Source organism: Pogoniulus pusillus, chromosome 12 (assembly GCF_015220805.1).
Source record: "Pogoniulus pusillus isolate bPogPus1 chromosome 12, bPogPus1.pri, whole genome shotgun sequence".
Lineage (NCBI taxonomy): Eukaryota > Metazoa > Chordata > Aves > Piciformes > Lybiidae > Pogoniulus > Pogoniulus pusillus.
Window position 1 is genome coordinate 20,454,387 of NC_087275.1, and position 20,366 is coordinate 20,474,752.

The 20,366-nt window shown below is 42.1% G+C and overlaps 1 protein-coding gene across 3 annotated transcripts in view; it reads right to left on the bottom strand.

Moving 5' to 3' along the window:
* C2CD2 (C2 calcium dependent domain containing 2) overlaps positions 1–20,366 on the bottom strand; it is a 45,674-nt gene that overhangs the window by 5,331 nt on the left and 19,977 nt on the right. For 2 of the 3 annotated variants that reach the window (XM_064152568.1, XM_064152569.1), the window contains exons 5-13: positions 19,628–19,750; positions 19,205–19,325; positions 15,530–15,638; positions 12,587–12,648; positions 9,826–9,962; positions 9,392–9,563; positions 8,547–8,660; positions 6,070–6,197; positions 5,152–5,461 (exon numbers count right to left, since the gene is read on the bottom strand). In XM_064152568.1, the coding sequence (XP_064008638.1) occupies positions 5,152–5,461; positions 6,070–6,197; positions 8,547–8,660; positions 9,392–9,563; positions 9,826–9,962; positions 12,587–12,648; positions 15,530–15,638; positions 19,205–19,325; positions 19,628–19,750 (1,276 nt within the window). Of the gene's footprint in view, positions 1–3,341; positions 3,379–5,151; positions 5,462–6,069; positions 6,198–8,546; positions 8,661–9,391; positions 9,564–9,825; positions 9,963–12,586; positions 12,649–15,529; positions 15,639–19,204; positions 19,326–19,627; positions 19,751–20,366 lie in introns of all 3 variants that reach the window. The other variant, XM_064152570.1, reaches the window with a different exon arrangement.

A 20,366-nucleotide genomic window follows, 5' to 3' on the forward strand; every position in this document is an offset into this window, starting at 1 on the left:
GAAAGGTTTGGTCTTAACGTTTCCAGTTTAAGCATCACACCCTCCTGGTAACTGTTCAAACAACATCAGAAAGCTGAGAGTGGTGACTCTAAAGCAATAATGTTGATGGTCTGTAAGCTAGAGGCCATAACAGTGCAAGTTCCACCTTGGAACAAGTGCAAATGTGAGCAATCATCGTGCTTTCAGCCAGAGGCGCACACACACACTACGTGCTACTGAATCCCCCTTGCCCAACTGTTGATTTGGCTCTCTCCCAGCTGCACACCACTGAGAAATTCAGATGCCATGGAAGAATGTATTCCTCTGCTTCTCCTCATTCCATGCAGATACCGTGCAAACTGAATCATGACAGACTGTGGTAGTTCTAGATATATGCATATATACACACTCGTACAGTTAGAGGAAATGTTCAGGAGACAAGAGCTCACATATTGCTAGAGGAACACTAAAGAAAAAAAGGATTTTTTCCTTCAGTTCTTTCAGAAATGATGCTGCTGAAAAGGAAGGAAAACTGCTGTGAAATACGCCTATGAGCAATCAAATCCGAATCCTCTGATTTCGGCTTCCAAAGCCAATCCACACATATTGTGGAAATCTCCTTTCTCATACCGTATTAGTTTCAAACACACACATGCAGAGCATCTGGTGTGGGTTGTACTCTGGGTTCTCACATGTCAAACAGGCATATCCAACCTTTGCAACACAAGCACAGCACTTTATAAAAAGAAGGAAAGAGAGGAAGCAATGTTATTCCTTCTTCTTGTTTCAGAGATCAGTTGCTGTTAAGAGGAGATTATCCCATGCTGCACAACACAAAGGTGGCATTTTAATTTGAGGTGAAGGACACTGCTGGTGCCAGAATACAGTACCTGGAAGTCAATCTCTGTGCTTACAGTAAATCCAGGCAGCATGTATTTGATGTGAATTTGGTAGCACCACCCAGAGTAAGATTCATGAAGCATTTGCTATTTTAAAAGGCTGTTAGGAATAGCAGTTCACTTCAAGGAGATACAAATGTTACATTTGCTTCCAACAGGTTCAGAAACTTACTCGAATCTCTTCTGCAGTAAACTAAGCTGCTTTACTTTGTTGTGTTCTCTCCCTCGTTCCCATATGAAATCTATTATGCAGTCAAGGCAACTGCAGCTGCCACCAGGGATTCAAGATTCAAGCTGTCAACATCAATAATCAGTTTATAAGCTTTTTGCAGCCACTGCTCTGCCAAATTCCACCTTCCCTTTCCATGTGCACACGTGCTTAATGTGTAAGGCAGCTTGGCTGCTGCTGGCAGGGATAGTGCTCCAAGCTACCAGCCTTGCGTCTGTACTTCAGACCTATGCTAAAACAGCAACAGCTTTGTGCAAAATCGGGTGGTGTTGCCCAAGTGACATGAGCCAATCTGAATGAAGGAGGACCCAGGTAGCAAGCCAGCACAGGAGCACTGTGGCAGTCAGAGTAGTACACGAGGACAGTCATGTCCCTGACAAAACTTCCACACCTTGTTCCTGTTGCACTATCAGATTTCATGATTCTTTCTCCATTCAGCTATTAATTCCTGCCAGCACATGGTCCTGATTCTGCTTTTCCTCCCATGGAAAATGGATACAAGAAGGCAACACACAGACTAATTCTTACATGCAGTGCTGCATGGTAGCTAGAATTACGTTTGTCCCTCAAGGACTTGACACAGGCTGCGTGTCATTTTACACAGCGACAGCTGCAGAACAGGTATTTGATGGTGGCTCTACTGCACGCAGCCAGATGCTTCTTTGTTCAGACCACAGCAGTTACAAACATATGCTTAGGTTTCTGACATCGCATTTTAAGGACTAAGCACTCAGCACCTGGGAGGATATCCTAGCATGTTTCATCTTGCTGCTGTTGAGACTCTTCTCACAGGGCAGGATGGGATGAAAGCAGAAGGCAGCTGAAAGCAATTGGAGCTTATGGATTTGAATCTTGACTGCTCTCCCATCACCCTCTGATTGATCTTTTTGGCAAGGCAGTACCACTTCAATCTGTTATCAACAGCATAAAAGAAGCAGTGTTCAACCCCATGAAGCTGACAGTTGTTAATATGCAAAGGCTGGGGAGGATTGATGAGGCCTTGCTGTTGTGTGGCTTTTGTTTTAGCAGTCAGCTGTTCTGCCCAGCAGTCTTGACAGCTGCAGCTGAAATTATGCCAGCAGGAGTAGGACAGAAGGGTTTACCCATAAGCAGATACTTAGTCCCATCAATTCAGACTGATTTCTCATATTAAGAGATAGAATTAAATCAAGAATGCTATACAAAATCATGCAGCATTCTGCTGTCCCAGGACAACTTGCTGCAGCTGAAAAACTGCAGTCACTGCCTCCCTGAGCAAGAGATTCACAAGCAGCAGTGTCATGACATGAAAGCTCCCTGTGTTTTCAGAGATACTGAGGTCATAGCCACCTGGAAGCTTGCCACAGGCCAGTTTGGTACGTGCTGCCTGACAGTGACTCCAGCTGTTGTGGAGGCATGCATCCAGGCTAAGAAGGCAGGGTAAGGCAAATCACAAGCTTGATGATGCTTGTGCTCTTTGCATGCTTACTTCTTGAGTTCGACAAGATCCATATGCCAACTCTGTTTCTAACACCAGGAGATAAGCAGAGAGCATGTCAAGAGTGCTGCACAGACTGCCTGGTCTTCCTAGGCTTCTCTGCACTAGTTAAGGGTGTTCTAAAATTGCTTTTAGGGCTAAGATCACTTCTGAATCTCATTTGAGCTACTGAGGGAAGATTTCCTTCCACATTCACAGGGATATTTACAGAGATTGCTTTTTTCCATTTCTTCCCAACTTCCAAAACAGTTTTTATCCAGGTGTTTTTTGCCAATACCTGCTGAAGTCCTGGTAGCTCTCTAAGTCTGGGTAGAAAAGTGACCTAGAAAACTGTGAGCAGCAGGTTTCAAAATAAACTTTATGCATATAGAGTTAGGTTTCAAAATAAACATCATGCATATAGAGTTATGGGGTTACACATGGTTTGCATGAGCAGATTTTGATTGACAGCAAGATACTACAGGAATGGGCATGATGGAGAGAGACCAGGAATGCAAAGCACCCCTCCAAGCCTTCCTTGCTGTCCCTTCTGCATGATCCACCTGGACAATATGACCATCAGAAAAACAGCTTGTTCCAGCAGACTAGTCTGCTAAGACACCTGAGCATGAGAAGGTAGTTTTGGAGGGAGGAAAGAAATGGATGTGGGGGAAAAAGGAAAACAGATGCCAAACTATGTTTTGCTTCAGTTTTTACAATAAGCATATAACTGTAAAGCTACATTTTCTTAAAAAAAACAAAGACAAAAATAACTTACTGTGTAGGTAATTAATTCTGGTTGGCATAGCAGTCCTCTTAAGTTTATAACAAGGAATGGGTAAGAAAAAGGAAGTCAGAAAAGGGGAAAAAAAGACCAAAAATATGCAAGAGTAATAAAGAAAAAAAAAAAAAAAGAAGAAGAAGAAACAGACAGTGCTAACTTTAAGACATTTATAAATACACAAAGTTTTTTAAAGTCAAAGGGGTTTTGCTTGCTCTGTTTGGGCTTTGTTTGGGTCTTTTTGTTGTTATGTTTGTTTTTATAATTCTTTTTAAAAAGGAAAGCATTTAACAGAACAACAACCTTAAACTACTCAAAGCTAACTGAAGGCAGGGAGGTTGAAACGTTTTTCTGTGCTGTTCCACGAAAGCTACTTGGCTGTGACAAAGCAGAGAAATCAAGAGCTCTATGAAGAGATCTGTGCATCAAGACAGGGATTTGGGGCAGTTTTTAAATACTGTTTTCAAGGTGAGACAACTCTTTCAAGTACTGGTGACACTTTGTGGGTTTTAGCAGCCCTATACTACCTCATGTAACAGGATCTTTGGGAGCAACATACTCTTTGCAACCTTGTGCACCAGGAAAAGCAAAACTGGACAACAGCTTACATATGAACTTCCACTTGCTTGTTTCAGAATCACATGTTAAAGAAGAGTCCAGAGGTTTTGCAGAAGCTCATTCTGCTTCCTAAACTTTTCCAGGCTTGAAATGAGAAAAAATCTCTTCAAAACTATCACCTTACCCCACCAGAAATACACAGGGAACTTTCCAGTGCCTAACTATCTATGCCAAATTGATTGTGCCGTGCCATCTTGATCTATCAGGTTCCACCTGCACAGCAATACAGCTGTGAGAAGGCCAGAAAACCTTTTCTGGTCTAAGGATGCTCTAAGGAAGATTCTTGACAAAGAGGTCCAGTGTACACCTTATGGGGGCAAGTGGGGGAGAAGAGTACAACAACCTAATGATAAACTGAGGTTTTATAGTAAGGCTACAGTATCTCTGAGTAAGCAAAGCATACAAGATTAAAAAGTGAAAGAGGGATAGATATGAGTTAGAAATGGGAATTTTTACAACTTCAGCATGCAGCCCTAGAGTCTGGTGTGTCTTGAGACCGTGAATCTTGCACAGTCCACTGCGCTGACACTTGTGTCAGATTTCTAATAGCCCCTGTGTTTACTACTTAGCCGTGAACCAGTGCTACAACTTCGGAGGGTAATGGATTTAAAAAGCAAACACAAAGAATCCCAAAACATTTTCAAATTGCAGCTATCCAAATATGTAACTACAGGAGCAAAATCATCTGATCCCTTATCTACTTATTAAATTGTCTTTGTTTTTTCTTAGCAAAATATGTATTAATGCAACCTATGAAAAGGGAGAAATTGTTTCATGAGACAGTTAAGAGAGTATACCTCTGACTTAGCTGTGGTGCCACCTGAACACATGCTTAAGTGAGGGCAGGGGAATCTTGTGCTCAGAAATGTGAAAGAATGTATCAAAAAGCTACCCTTGAACCTTGCCACTTTCAGGTTGGTAAGATGGGTGACAGATGGCACGGGCTGCCCAGAGAGGTTATGGAGTCTCCTTCTCTGGAGACTTCCAGAATCCGCTAGATGCATTCCTGTGCCAACTACCCTAGGGGATCCTGCTTCAGCAGGGGGTTGGACTCAATAATCTCTGGAGTTCACTTCCAACCTCTAAGGTTCTGTGATTCTGAAAGGACAAATTAGTAGAGTGCTGTACAACACTGCCAGTTCTGTAGAGAAAGCAGTCATTAACTGAAGTGGAGACAAGGATCACATACCTTTAGATTTTTTCATGCTCCCAGTTTCTGAAACACTTAATGAGCTGCAAGATATTTCTTCACAGGTCTGGTCTAAGAGTGTGTTGGTGTCCCACTGTTGGCTGCCATTCTCCAAATTCCAAGCTTTATGGGCACTTTGCTGTGGGTCACTACCAGGTACTGCTTCTGAAGTACCTAATGACAGCTCTTCATCAGAGGTTACTTTGGCAACAGATTTTTCCACGGTTGGTGGATCTGCTTTGCAGGAGCTGTCCATAGCTGCAGCATAGTCCATCATCAGTGCAGCTTCACTGTCCTGAGATAAAGAGGTCTGCCCAGTGGAAATAAGAGAGAACACTGACAAGTTGCTCTGCCAGAACAAAAAATAGCTTCCATGCAGAAAGTTCTTTTCTCTCCTTTACTTCTACTTGTATTGCTGCTAGGCTTCCTTATCTCCACTGAAGGATGAAGAAAGACTGGAGGAATGCTACACATTGAGAAACAGTCTAGTATTTGCCCTTCCTCTGGAAGAGGACTCAGAGGCCTAGGAGGTTTTTCAGAAGTTTTAACAACTTTGAAAAAACCTGAAAACCCTTTTTTTTGTGAATCTTCCCTCCATGAGTGAAATTCTAAGGACTAATCATCATCTGTTCTCACCTAAACTGCTTTCCCCAAATCCTTAATTGACCCACTCCCATCCAAGAGTACCATGTATTTTTAGTCAGGCTGTCAAATATGGCAATGAAAATCCAACACCCCCTGCCCCAACAAAACCCATCCTGATTTGTCTTAGCTTGAAACAGTTACTGAAACAAACTGGTACACCAATCTAGATCCTAAGAAACTGCTGAATTAAGACAGTAGAACACATTAACTTTGCACTCGGTGGAGCACTTGACACTATTAAGCCTTAAATGTAAGTGCTGTTTTGTGCTTTACCTTGGACACCCCTGATATGATAATGGTGCTTTTCTTTCTAGGCGACTTCAGCTTTTGCTTTGCAGACTCACTTAGCTGCCGAATGGCTGCTTCTGCAACAGGATCAGTGCCATTCAGCACCAGCAGTTCTGAAAAGAAAGCATTATTTCAGAGGGAAGAAAGGAAAACAGGAAAAAAGAGAGCTAAGAGAGGCTGAGTTCATTCTTAACTTAAACTTTATAGCAATTAGCAGAAATGGTATGAACACCAGGTATATTAAAGCATCTTCCAATTCACCACTCAGCTGCATCTTATCTTCACCTTCTGTTACCTGTTCTTTTGCGAAAAAGCACTTAAGTTGCAGTTACAAACCCCAGCCCCATGCACACAGGAGGCTTTAGAAGTCTACACAAAACATCTAATTACTTCAATCAACTGCTACACTGTGGTGATTATAATCCTAAGAAGGAGTAGGTAGAGCTTCAGATATCACACTCAGGATAAGCCATAGTTCTAGCAAGGCGCAAAGCTGATATGACCTACTCTTTCCCAGACATCCTTTCTTGGCTTTTCCAGGTTTGCTATGGCATTATGATAGGATGGGGAAGGCACTGTGGCAATCACTCTGCTCTTTATTAGCTGTGTCCAAAACCTGCAAAGTGCATCTCCTTTTGCCCTCCAGACATTGCACAGGAATTAAAAAAACTGTTTTATAAAATCATGTTTGATGACAAACAGAGGTTTCTTTTTAAGCATGGCCACTTCTGGCATCTAGTATGCAAGTACTTTGAAAACAGCAAATACATACTAATCCAATTAATCAATGAACAAACAAGGCTAAGAAAGCTAATGAAACAAACCTCATATTTAGTTGTCTGAGGTGGGCTTTTCTATTAGCAAAGACTTTAAATAACAGAAGAAAAGAAGCATGAATAGCACTAGAGTTAATTAAACTGAGCAGTGCCTACTCTTACAGTGACATTAACACAATAAAAGACAAGGTCTGAACAATTATGCTGCACTAAGTATCTCAGATGCAGATGCTTTTGGAACTTAAGAGTATGTGTACACAAAGTTTATGCATGCCCATGCATGTCTGCACACTCGTTATAAACCCTGATTTTTCCACCTCTGCAGCCACAGCCAAGCCCCCAGGAACAGCTGAGAGCATCCAGGACAGGATGAGCAGCACTTGCTAATTCACATTATTGTTATCATAGCCACAGCATCTTTTCCATAGTTCTTGTTGCTATTTTGGCATGGTGTTTGTGGTAACTACTACTGAAGTTACTGCCATACAAAATGCTCCCTTGTATTTCTTTTGTTTGGCTTAAGCTCCTGTTCTAATGAGTAATTCTTCCTGCTGCACTGAATAAACATTTCACAGAAATCCCCTGCGCTCCCATAAAAACTCTGAGCACACTCATCAATGTGCTCTAAGTCATCTTCAGGTGAGTTTTCCAGTAAGTGTTTTGTATTCTTAATATCATCAATAGTTATTAGAGTCAACTCAGAAGTCTGGCACTATCTTAGTAGTTTCCAAATTGGCTTAGGAATACCATCCTGCTTCATGGTATCAGAGCACTTCTTAGTCTAGAAGTGGGGAAAGACCTGAGTGCTGTTACAGCTATTCAGAGTTATCAGTTCATGCTTTTCCCCACATTTCTGTCTTTTGGGCAACACAGTTTTCTCTCTCAGCAAGTATTCTGTTTCCTGGATCAGCCTGGATCACCTCCAGACTGTCCCAGCTGCGCTCATACCTGTACAAAGAGAACTGCACTCCACACCATGTGCGACTAGACTAGGTGACATCTTTCGTTACTATTCCATTCAGAGCTACAGAAAGACTGAATGGTGACTACACACAGTACTGAAAGAGTTACAACTAGTAAAGCTAAAATGCCCCAAAGACAAAATCAGGTTTACTACAATTAAAGTGAATTTGCAATAAAAAGTTATTATCAATGCCACCCACACTCTGAAGGCACTTTAGCTGTATGCCTGGAAGGTGGAAAAACAGACACAGCAACACTGTTTATTTGCATTGGCACAAAAAAGCCCAGAGGCAAGACTAGAAAGAGAAATCAGTCTTTGTATCAGTTCAGCCTCTGTGTTCTGTTCAGACAGAGGGGACTTCACAGTGGCCACAGAGGTAAATTTCACAGTGTTTCCATTTTGGGCAGTGAACCTCCACTCCTTCATAAAGGAGGAATCTTTTATTTTGAAGTATTTAAAAGTGTCTTTTTCTGCAGTCACCTCCCCTCTCCATCCCACAGCTCAATGTCATTTATTCAAAGTTAGTAATTTAAATCACCAATTAAAACCCCTTACTACAAGGCTGCTATATCCATAACCACAGTACTTGCAAACAAACGTATCAGTGCCCGTTGAAAGGCAGCAGCCAGATGGGTTTGCTGTTATTTTAACAGGATTACATTAGTCCCATGTGCAGCAGAGAGAGATGTATCCTCATCAGCAGCTCTGAAAACTTCTGTTACCTGTATCTGAAGATGATAAAGTTTTGCTGACTGGAGCACCATGAGAATGGATAGCTTGAACAGAGACATCCTTTTCAATCACCTTTACTTTAACTGGAGTTTTCACAGGAGAATCTGAGGATCAAGGTTGTGGGGTTTTTGTTACTTGAAGTATTCAAGACATTTGCTATGAAAATAGTCATTTATTATAACAGTGATAAAATCTGTTCAAATAATAAGTGCTTGAGGAAGTCTGTTGATACAAACTCTCAACACATACTCTCTATGGTAACCCAACCCCAAAAGACCTGTGAAGTGTATGAATTTATTGTTTTTAAACATTTCACTGTAATATGCTAGGCAACACCCACTCAAATAAAAGATCTGCTTTAACAACCTTAAAGAATGAAGCTCTTTGTGAGACTTCACACAAAGGCTGTTCAGAGGTTTTACTTTTATACTTATCCAAAGAAGAATCAGAAGGTCTGCTCCTTCCTTTATTTTAATTCCTGAGAACTGTACTAAAAAGCCACAACTCTGTCACACAAGATGACACCAATCCTTGTTGGAGATAGCACAGAGTAAGGCACAGGTCTGTCATCAGCAAACACTCTAGGAGTCGAACACTTTTTGTCATGTGGAAAATCACAAACCAAACCCGAGCTCTTTTGCATTGCTACTCTATCATGTGGCATTAAAGAGTACTTGTAAGAACTTAAAAACCTGATTCTGGGAAGTACAAACAATGCTCCCCACCACCCACCCATTAGAGAAGTCTGGACAGCAGTGCCTTTCTTTACACTGCCCTCAACTTCTGCTCCTCAGAGAAAATCTTAATGAATACTGAAAGAAGGGGACTTCCACACCTGTGCTCAGTGGAGATGACCTCCCTTCTAGACGAGGTTTGGTTTTCACAGCAGTTACAGTAGTGACCACAGTCCCACAGGGCATCACAGTGCGATCCTTTTCTATTTTAGTGGCTGGCAGTGAAGAAGAGACTTGCCATGTTTTTAATTCACTGGGTTCTATAAAAGAGAACTAGGAGGACAAAACAACGTCACCTTAGAATGTCACAGTCAAGCAAGGAGGACATGAACATTTCTAGGTAGTACTACTCTATCATTTATAGCAGCTTTCAAGAGCCAGGCAGCTAGTTCTGATGGACACCATGTGAAGCATTACCACACGACCTGAATGTGCTACTCTAACTCAGCCACAAACTGCAAAGCACAGGATAAGCATCCACGAGTAATTCCTGCAGTAAAAGATCCACCCTAAAACCATCCAAACACAGCAGTACCTCTGCACTAATGGATCCCAGCCCAAGCCCTGGCTCTGGGCTGCTATCACTGGTCTTGTTGAGTGCAAAGCTTTGCTGGCCAGAAGGTTGTTTCCTGAACAAGTCCAAAGGTATGGTTGCCTTTGCAGACAAAGGATCTAGAAAAAATAAAATCAACAAAATCAGTGCACAAGTGAGTTGCACATATCTTTAAAGGTGAGAAGACTGGAAACGAGGAGCAAGAACACTAATTGCAGGAAGTGGCTCTACACCACAGCGCATAAACATGGCAGTTTCTACAGGCATCTTTCCATTTTATGACTATGCCTCAGCCTGGCCTAATACTGTGCAACAGCAAAGAATGGAGTCATGAAATGTTACTTATATGCCACTATTTCTGGCCATTTTTTCCTGTACATACAGAATGCTTAAAGTTTAAAAAAAAAAAAAAAAAAGCCATCTATAAAACATCTAGAAATATTACTATTAGGTTATTGAACAATCTCTACAACCAGTTACCTGCATCTTTCATTTCACAGAATGCTCTGGATTCCTGGTAAACTGGTACAGCATTGAGAAATCTTTCTTAATTTGACCTTTAGTGCAAGTTCAGCAGTTCTCTTGTTCCTCCCCTTCCTTTATCAGCTGTACTAGACTGAAGCAAACTATGAGCAAAATGACTGCACGATTTCAGAGATTAAAATAGCTTTCTGTGAAATTCAAAGACAAGCAGAAATCTGCATTACATTCACATTACTCAGCTTTGTCTTCAATAATACAATTCTACTTTGAGTTTTCTATTCAAATATTTGGGAGAACAGCTCAGATGGTGTGGAGGGGGGGGGTCAGATAATGCTCAGTGAAATCGGTTGAGGCCTTTTTCTTCAAGACATCAGTTTGGTAGTTACATTCCCAGTAGGATGTGGAATATTACTGGTATGGTTCGAAAGACCCATTAACAAAGATGCCCATGTACAAGCAAGACCAAACTTCATGCAAGAAACAATATGTATTTGCTGACTGCTGGTCTTTTTGCTGTCAAAATAAAAAAGTAGCATCACAGGATCACAGGATATTAGGGATTGGAAGGGATCTCTGGAGATCATCGAGTCCAACCCCCCTGCCAGAGCAGGACCATAGAATCTAGTTCAGGTCACACAGGAATGCATCCAGACAGGGCTTGAAAATCTCTAGAGAAAGAGACTCCACGACTCTCTGGGGAGCCTGTTAAAGCGTTCCATCACTCTTACAGTAACAAGTTCTTCCTCACATTGAGGTGGAAGTTCCTGTCCTGTAGTTCATATCCATTGCCCCTTGTCCTATCACAGGGCACAACTGAGAAGAGTCCGTCCCCTCCCTCTTGACACCTAGCCCTCCTATACTTATGAACATTGATTAGATCTCCTCTAAGTCTTCTCTTCACCAGAGAGCCCCAGGTCACTCAGTCTCCCCTCATAGGGCAGTGCTCCAGTCCCTTGATCATTTTCGTAGCCCTCCGTTGGACTCTTTCAAGTTGATCCTTGTCCCTCCTGAACCGGGGAGTTCAAAACTGAATGCTTACACATCAGAGAAATTTTGTAAAGCTTTTGTCTAACATTTGATTTCCCAATCCCTCCATAATTCCAGACTATATGCAAGGTACCACACTGACTTTATATATCTAGATTATTAAAAAAAATAATAAGCACAGTAACTGAAAACTAAAAACATACTCCACTTGGCTATATTACTTACTAACAATGGCCTAGAGAAAATATTATTACCTAACAAATGACTGGCCAAGCCTTTATTCTAATAGAAGACACCATGAGTAAAAGCACAACATTTTTAATCACTGGCTATGAAGAGCTTTGGCCAATGCTTCAAAGTTTTTTTCTCAACTGTTTAATACAGCAGAGTACAGAAAAGCAGGTGAGTGTCAAAAAGTAATGCTTTTTCTTGTTTGTCTTACAGGTGAAACCTGACATAAGAAGGAAAAATCAAATGGATCCAAGAGGGGAAATATGGTTACTAACTCCAGTTATAGCAAAGCTCTCTATCAGCAAAAGAACATGTGGTGTGTATGAGAAGAATTTATGATGTGTGATCAATAAAGCTCAAGTCATGAAGTATTTCGAGCATGTTTACAAAGCTCATGCAAACACCTCAATATGTTGTCTGGTCTCAGCACCCACCTATCTTTTATTTCCACTGGGAACGTAATGTTTCTCCATATAAACCAAAAGCAATAGTTCAGTGGAGAAGTCTTCTTGCCACTGAGGGCTAATTGGAAACTGCAAAACCAGAACCAAGTTAGCCTTAACTCAGAGGAGGACAGACACATGATAACAATGTATTCTTCCTTCTGTCCATGATTCCTGATGGAGCTAACAGTGTACATAGACAGAACTTAACTTGCACCAATCAGTACTACCTAAAAATTCCACAGTTTTCCATGGATTTCAACTCCAGGATCCGTATTTGAGGACAAGCTTACAGAGTTTAAAACCACAAACTTAAGTTACACATTGCTCCCAAGCCAACCATTTTGGCTGGTGACTTTCAGCTCATCTCCCTTTCACAGCTGCTCTTCCCCATGGGGCTGGCCTAGAGTCATGCTTGAGGCAAATCAAATTTCACTACTGGACAAGTCCACAGAAGATGACTATGTTTGAATGTACGTTCATCAGTCTGACAGTTTCTTGTTTGATGATACAGCCAGGAAGAACTAAAAGGACTTAATGTCAACATTTAGCAAGGTTTGTGAGCTGGTCATGCAAAACAATTCATTTTTAATACTTACGTTCCAACTTTCCATCTTCTACTATTTGCAGTTGCAATGCTTTTGATTTGGCACTTAGTTCACTGTGAAGTAAATGAAACTATGTTAGGTCTTTCGCAGGCATGCAGATTCTCCTTCCCCCTTAGGTTTTTCCCTTTCCTATCCCAGTTGCCAACACCCTAACTCTTCTTGGCTCACACTAAGCCAGGCAGCATAACTTGCTAACCCAGGTTGCTGGAGACACTGTGTGCACAGCGTCTTTTTTACCTCAGGTAAGACTGACTAAGGGGATTATAGTCAGAAAAATCTCTCCAAGAACTGTTGCAGAAATTTGGGTGCCTAAAATTTCAGTGGCTCTTCTCCCAGTAGTTGACAAGCACTACCCTTCAAACGGGTGTTGGTCCCTAGTCTGATTGCTAGACCCCAGCAGTAAGAAGTTATCTTTTCCTGGAAGGATCAAATTTGTAAGTCAAGACGCTGGAATGGGTTCAATCAACAACTGATTTGAAGCCGTGGAGTATTCTGTCAAAGGAGGAGAGTGTCCTACAAAAGCAGGATAGATGCAGGTAAATAGAAAGAGCCTTATGTGAGAAGAGTCAGTATTACTTTTCCAAAACAAGACCCAAATGTGTTATAACAGGAGCCAGTTTCTGTGTGACAGAACCAATGTGAACTGTTAGCAGAGTCACTGGCATGTGCAGTGCTTCATAAGATGGACTCGATGGTAGATAGAGATCCTTCTAATGAAGCCAATGAAGCAAACTGGGTACTAATTGAGGAACCTTACAGTAACACTTCTCAGCAGGTGTTCTGCCCAAACCTTTAAGGGAACATACACATGTATTTTATTTCAATGTTGCCATTTCAGGATGCTGTGATCTTGGTCACAGACACCTCACCTCCATTAGATGCTGTGGGATATCATCTATGAAGCAGGTTTTAAACTTTTCCTTGCCAATTCAAAAACTTTCAAGGAAATCCCTTGATAGTGTTATTGCTGCTGTTCCCATGAAGGTAAAGCAGAGCCTGACATGTTGGTCAGCACCCTAGCCTTCAGTGCTTCAGTGGGTAGGTACTGATACTGGTGGGTATTCTCAGTTTTGAAGAAAGAAAAGGAGGCAAGGTAATGTGAACTTCAACAAAGGTGTGCAGCCACATTCTGATCACTCATCTGTAAAAGTCCCCAAGCTTACCTCACACACTGTAGAGAAGCCAACGCCCTGGAAAACCCAGCATTATCCCTAGTGTCAAGGTCAAATTGCATTCAACAATCACATCCTGCCTGCCCTCTCTGCACTTTCAGCTGGAAAGGGTATTATTCTGACAAACTTCCTGCCCAAAATCGCTGGGAACATGTCTGCTTTGTAACACCCAACACGGATGCTGTTCTACCAACAGATGGCTGAAGCGATTCACAGACCCAGTGGATGAAGCTCTAAACCAGAAAGCCACTACAGAGGTGCATTTTTCTCACTTTATTGTGGAGAAGAAATCTCACTGCGTTAGTCCTTAAGTCTTGATGACAATGCAGCACTGTCACAGTAGAATGTTTTCTAATTCTGTGGCTTTCCACAAATACTGCAGGTCCTCATAACTAAAATCAGACTGTGCCTGTCTGAAAAAAAGAGATCTTTCTGTCTGGTTTTACAGTTAAAAGCAGGATGAGAAACAGTTGCACACACCTTCACCAGCCCACATAAAAAGGTGAGGCCCCTCAGTGCTGTTCTACAACATCCATTTTTCTTTGCTGGCTACAGTGACTTCTAATCACTCTCTGCATGCAGAGGGGTCTGGTGTTTTCCATGTCCTTTACAATTTGTGATGATCAATCTTGGTGCCTTCCTATAAATCAAGCAGTTCCTATTGCTTTATCTCTCAGCTCCATAACATTCACAGGGGCATCATCCAGCAGGTAGAAAAAGATATGTGCCCTGGACACTTCCTCCCCCTTCAAGTTGAGGAGGAGCACAAAGAAGTGCACACACTCCTCAAGGAAAAGAGCATTCAGCACAGACAGGCACAGGTCTGAATAAACACTCAGTTCCTTGTAAGCAAAGTACAGTGGATACCAGGCTGTGACTAGATAGTGCAGAAAAAAGGTCACACGAAAACAAGCAGCATTACTCTCTGAAGTATGTACTTTCAGAGGGAGAGAGAAGTAGAACTGAAATGGGAGAGGAAAGCTACAAAAAGAACCAGAAGTGCCTCTCGCCTTAACTATCTGGTAGAAAAAAAAAAAGAAAGCAGTATCTGCAGCGTGTTGCATGGCAGCATCTCTATCCCATTCCCCTGGGAAGCTGCTTCTGCCTACCTGTGGGGGTGTTTAAAGCCACTACAGAAATACTCTTCTGACCAGCCCCACCATCAGTGACTGCCTCTTCTGTAGCTCATACAATTCAGAAGCTATCAGATATTTCTATTCTACTGCTAGAAAGTGGAAATGAAAACCATTTAAAACTGCTCACTTTTGATCTTCTCTAGAGAAGCTGTGCGAATCACACGATACCACAGAGGCTGATGAAAACTCCCACTTCTGCCCAACAGAAAACCTCTAGCTTTACACTCCCTTTTTAACCATAGCCACCATTCTTTCAGATGCTCCAACTTTTTGCACATTCACATTTCCCACTCATGGAATGAGAGACATTAGATTTCCTCAAATGCAGGTCTCAAGCTAAATGACTTCAAAACCTTGCTAACACTGTATGAAATCACAGGGTAATTTATTCTGCCTGTTACGCTGTCATCTACTAGAATCAAATACCTAGCAGGGAAACTTTAGAGACTTATTTGATCTCATACCCATGCCAAGTGTAATCAGATACCCTGAAGTTACTACCAGCTCCAGATTTTTCTGAGGCCAACCAACTGGACAAAACTCAAAATACCATTCTTCTCTCAAAAACTTCACATAGTAAAGAAAGATGTTCCACTTAAAAGTATTCTCAGTAGTAAATTACTTACAAGATAAACTCTTCCTTCCAAAAGGGATTTACAGCATTTTTGGCTACAGAGCTGGAAAACTTCTGCATAGGGTCATTCAACTGAACTATACACACAAGGTTTGTGCTGCCTGTAATGGCGAGAAAAAGCAATATCCAGTTATTAATATTCCATCACCAAGAGGTACAATTACTCAAAGGAAAGCAAAGAACCTCCTTCCCTTACACACTGTGCTTTTGAGCAGACTACTGCAAACACATCCTTACCTTCTCACAGAATTAATTTCTCACCACAGTTTGTATACCAACTACATTAATGCCAATGGCCATGACTGCATCTTCGTCTTATGCCATCTTATATGCAGTGTGAAACGTGACAGCTTGATTTAAATTCTGCTATGAAGCAAAACACTGCAGGCACAGCAAGATCAAAAAAGGATGGGGAGTCAGCATGGAGGTAGTGGTGTGGGTGCAAGGTGGAGTGCCTTCAGCTGTTTGAAATGAAACAAGTTTTCCAAGTTCCTACTAGCCACAGTCACAGTGGTTTCCTTGGACATCAAAGAAGCTTTATCTGCTAGCAACTGAATGATGACAATAGTGTCAATAAACAATGGCTTTGTGGACTGCAGTTTTTAATAAGTTCATGGAATTTTAGGGTACTGGTGCAGAATTATCTCTACCTTGATTCTGGAATCTGATAGTGTGGCAAATTGGCATATCAGAGTAGTTACATTGCTGCTCCAAGGGGAAATAGTTTGCACAATGTGTTCCTCTTAAAACAATTGCTTTTGTGTGTCCTTCACATCATGAGAAATTAACTCCCAGTATCCTTAAAATATCAAGGAAACTGGCAAAAAAAGCTCAGAACTGGCTGTGTACAGAGCAAACAAAAGGCATGCTGCCTCCAGTTCTCCAGAAGAATCTAGGCTTCTATTCACTGCCGTCAACTCTCACTTGTCCTACGGTGCTGCATCGGGGCTGTGCATGAGCCCTGTCGCAGGAACAGAAGCAGCTTGGACCTGGCAAGGTTATTAGAGGAGACAAAGCACTGTGCACATGGCTTATTTGGGATCCAAGCTGACCCTGGAGTAAGTAGTTTAGCTTCTTTCACAGCAAGCTGAGCCCGAGTTAATGAACCTGGGGTGGTTTTCTGTTAACCCAGCCATATGTCTCTTGCAGCTTGCTTTTACTGCCAGCAGTGCTCAGCAGCCTGGGGCAGAAATGCCTCTATAGCACTGTCAGAAACTACGCTGCAGCCACTAACTAACTGATACTGAACAGAGTACTTCAGCATTTGTGCCCTGCACACTCTGCTGTACACAGCTAACAATTTTTTAACAGCAGAAATCACTTTTTCCCTAGATGATACACCGTGGACCATACAGTAGTAAATCTAAGATAACCTCTCTTTACATACATAAACTAAGGAGATAAAAATGGGCACAGCCCATAAGCAGAGACAAGTTCTGCTACTGATTTACTCACCAGTTGAGCTAACATTATCTATAGGAAAGCAACAAGCTCCTATAAACCATGTTAGCACCCATGGTTTATAGGCTGATAACGATCAAGACAGACAAATGGCCCTTCCCCAGGCCTCTCAGTATGCATGCAGGTTAGCCTGCAATATTACATACTCTTACCGAGTTTCAGAGTTGCAACAGTATAATCATTGTTGCAAGACAAGGCCAAGAAAAGGAAAAGGAACTGTCATTAGAAGGCAACAAGCTATGTCCAGAAGCTACCACCTTCCCAGCTGCACAGTATTTCCAGTGAATTTCAAGAGCACCAGATAAACCTCACTATGAAGCTTTGTTTCTCTTGCTCAGGTCCAAAGTGTTTACACTCCCAGAGCTGCCACAGGACCAGTAAAATTTCCTCTATATCTTTTTAGAACAGCAAATGGTGATTTTGCTTCTCAGTATCTGGATTGCCACAGAAGAGCACATTAGTTGTCCCCTCTTCCTCTCATTTTCAGGGAGGGTGCAGAGAAGTTTCCTGTAAGTTGAACCCTCTACTGTATGCACCATATACATCTAAAGGTATGTCATCTCACAACTCTTAAAGGCATTGTGATGGTTTGGGTGTTACCTGCCCCCCACACTTTGGAAAATCACCCAGACTAGACTCAGAGGCTCTGGAAATTGAATGAAGCTTAGTACAATATAAAAGCAGGTGTTTACAATATATATACAGAATTCTACAAGTTAAAAGGTAATACAGAAACACAACTCCCCTCCCAGAAACCTAAGTCCCCAGGAGGGCTCTCAACCACCCTTCCACCTTCTCCCACCCCTCTCCCTTACCCCAGATCTTGCCTTATGCCCAAGGAAGATTGGACGGTCAGCAGAGGGTTAGGAAGCAGGCTGATTAATCACAGATACAGCAAGTTAGGTTAAAGAGAGATGCAGCCCAAAGCCCAGACAGTGACTGTCTTATCTATATTTACATTCTTATTCTCATGCAACTCAGCAAGCCTATGGGTGAAGTAGACATGACCACTGTTTCCCTTTCACAGCCTGTAATCTAATTCTTCTCACCAAAACATTCTAGCTAGCTTCAAACTAGCACAGGCATCTGGAATGATTTGCTCTTTTGAAAAGGTTAGATTGCTCTACAAAATCGTAGAGCTAAAAAAAATGTGGAATGAGTTTTACTGCAATCCGCAGTTTCCAGCACAGCTTTACTTATACAGGGCACTTAACTGCAAAGAGTTCCAGAACTGCTTTAAAAATAATGTTATTAAAAAAAACAGTATGCAGAAGATTTTAAGGGAATCACTTCCAACCAGGATGAGCAATGCAGCATTATGCAAGAGTCCAGGGCATAAACCTATTACATCTAGCTGAAAAAAAAGCAGTATAGCAAGCAGGATATATTTATCCAAAACTAGTGCTTCGTTCAATTTAGCAGCCACAAGCTTCCATTAAAAAGACTGCTATAGAATTGTCAGTGACCATAAATAACAGAGCCTCAAATTTGGACTTCTGCTGACGCCATCTGAAATACGCTTGGTCATGCCTCTATCAGTGACGGAGGCAGGCCTGCGCTGGAAGAAATCTGAATACTTGCAAGACAGGCTTGGTGCTTCTTTCCAAAACCAACACTGTAACTTTGCTAGGCAGTGACCTCCTTTTTGGCTTTATCCTCCACTTGCAAGAGGTACTCATTCCCCTGCCCACAGAGGTACTTTGTTAAGTGGAAAAAATCCCTGATGAAAAGCCATTACCTTTGAGGAGAGCTTACACTGGGGGGGGGGGGGGGGGGGGGGTGTTTTAGATACTTAGCAAATTGCTTTAAAGCAAAGCAGATGTAAAAATCAGGTAACACAGAACAAAATCATTGCTAACAGTTAATGGAGAGTTAAATATGATCTTGGGTATGCCCGAAGTGGTGACTTTTAGAAATTAAAACTAAAATTAATAAACTAATCAACCAACTTTATAAATGTGCCCCTTGCAGTTTGTTTTCAACAACGATGCCTTTGTTTCCAAGAAGATGAAATGTCTGAATACTCAGATAAACCACACCACAGAAAGTTTTGTACGAGTACAACTAAAGACTGTTTCTGGGAGCAGAGCAGATTCTTGCACCTTTCGAGAGAAGCTTGGAACACAGAAATTCCACAGGATTTTAACCAAAAAGCAAAACATTCCCGCCCTGCTGCAAACAAGGAGAAGGGCATGGTCTACGTTACCTGCAGCACTGTGATCGGTTAGGTTTACCGCGATGTTCTTCACCAGCAGTTTGAGTTCATGAGCCCTTGGAGGTTTGGGCGGACTAGTGCCCTGAGGGAGAAGGCTTATGTTCTGTACATTCTGTGAAAAGCAAGCAGAGCAAGAAGGGTGCCACATACCCAAACACCAAATACTCCTCATTTCTGTTACACTGATACAGGCAAGCAGACCTGTGATGGGGTGTAACCTCAACAGATAGCCACATGGGAGTGATGATGATGATCACAAAATCTTCACTGCCAAGGGCTATTCTACTTTGAAGAGGTGTTCCAGTTGTTTTTGATCACCAGTGCTAAACTATTCATTTGTGAGTCATGAGTATGTAATAAAAACACTACACAGAAGGATCCTTCTCAAAAGATTTAGGTAGGAGTAAGACTTACCTGAACTTCCTTTATATCTGTAGGTCTTGAGCTCAACACTACAGATGGAGAAACCAAGCTGAAGAGGTTCTTCAAAACATCTCTAAGTGTTTCAGATATTGCACATGTCCCTGCTGTCTGTCCCTAAGAGGAAACAAACAACCATGCTTCTCAAAAATCAGGAGAAAGAAGGCAAAAAAAAAAAAGCATTAACATTGTCAGAGAGAGACATGGTTTCATAGAATCATAGAATCAACCAGGTTGGAAGAGGCCTCCGAGATCATCCAGTCCAACCTAGCACCCAGCCCTAGCCAAACAACTAGACCATGGCACTAAGGGCCTCAGCCAGGCTTTTCTTGAACACCTCCAGGGATGGTGACTCCACCACCTCCCTGGGCAGCCCATTCCAATGCCAATCACTCTCTCTGTCAAGAACTTCCTCCTAACATCCAGCCTATACTTCCCCTGGCACAACTTGAGTCTGTGTCCCCTTGTTCTATTGCTGGTTGCCTGGGAGAAGAGACCAACCCCCACCTGGCTACAACCTCCCTTCAGGTAGTTGTAGACAGCAATGAGGTCACCCCTGAGCCTCCTCTTCTCCAGGCTAAACAACCCCAGCTCCCTCAGCCTCTCCTCATAGGGTTTGTGTTCCAGGCCCCTCACCAGCTTCATCACCCTAACGTCACCCTGGTTTCTGTTGTCGACAAAATGTCACAAGAGACCATGCAAATAATTACTTCAATTTCTGTTATGCATTAAA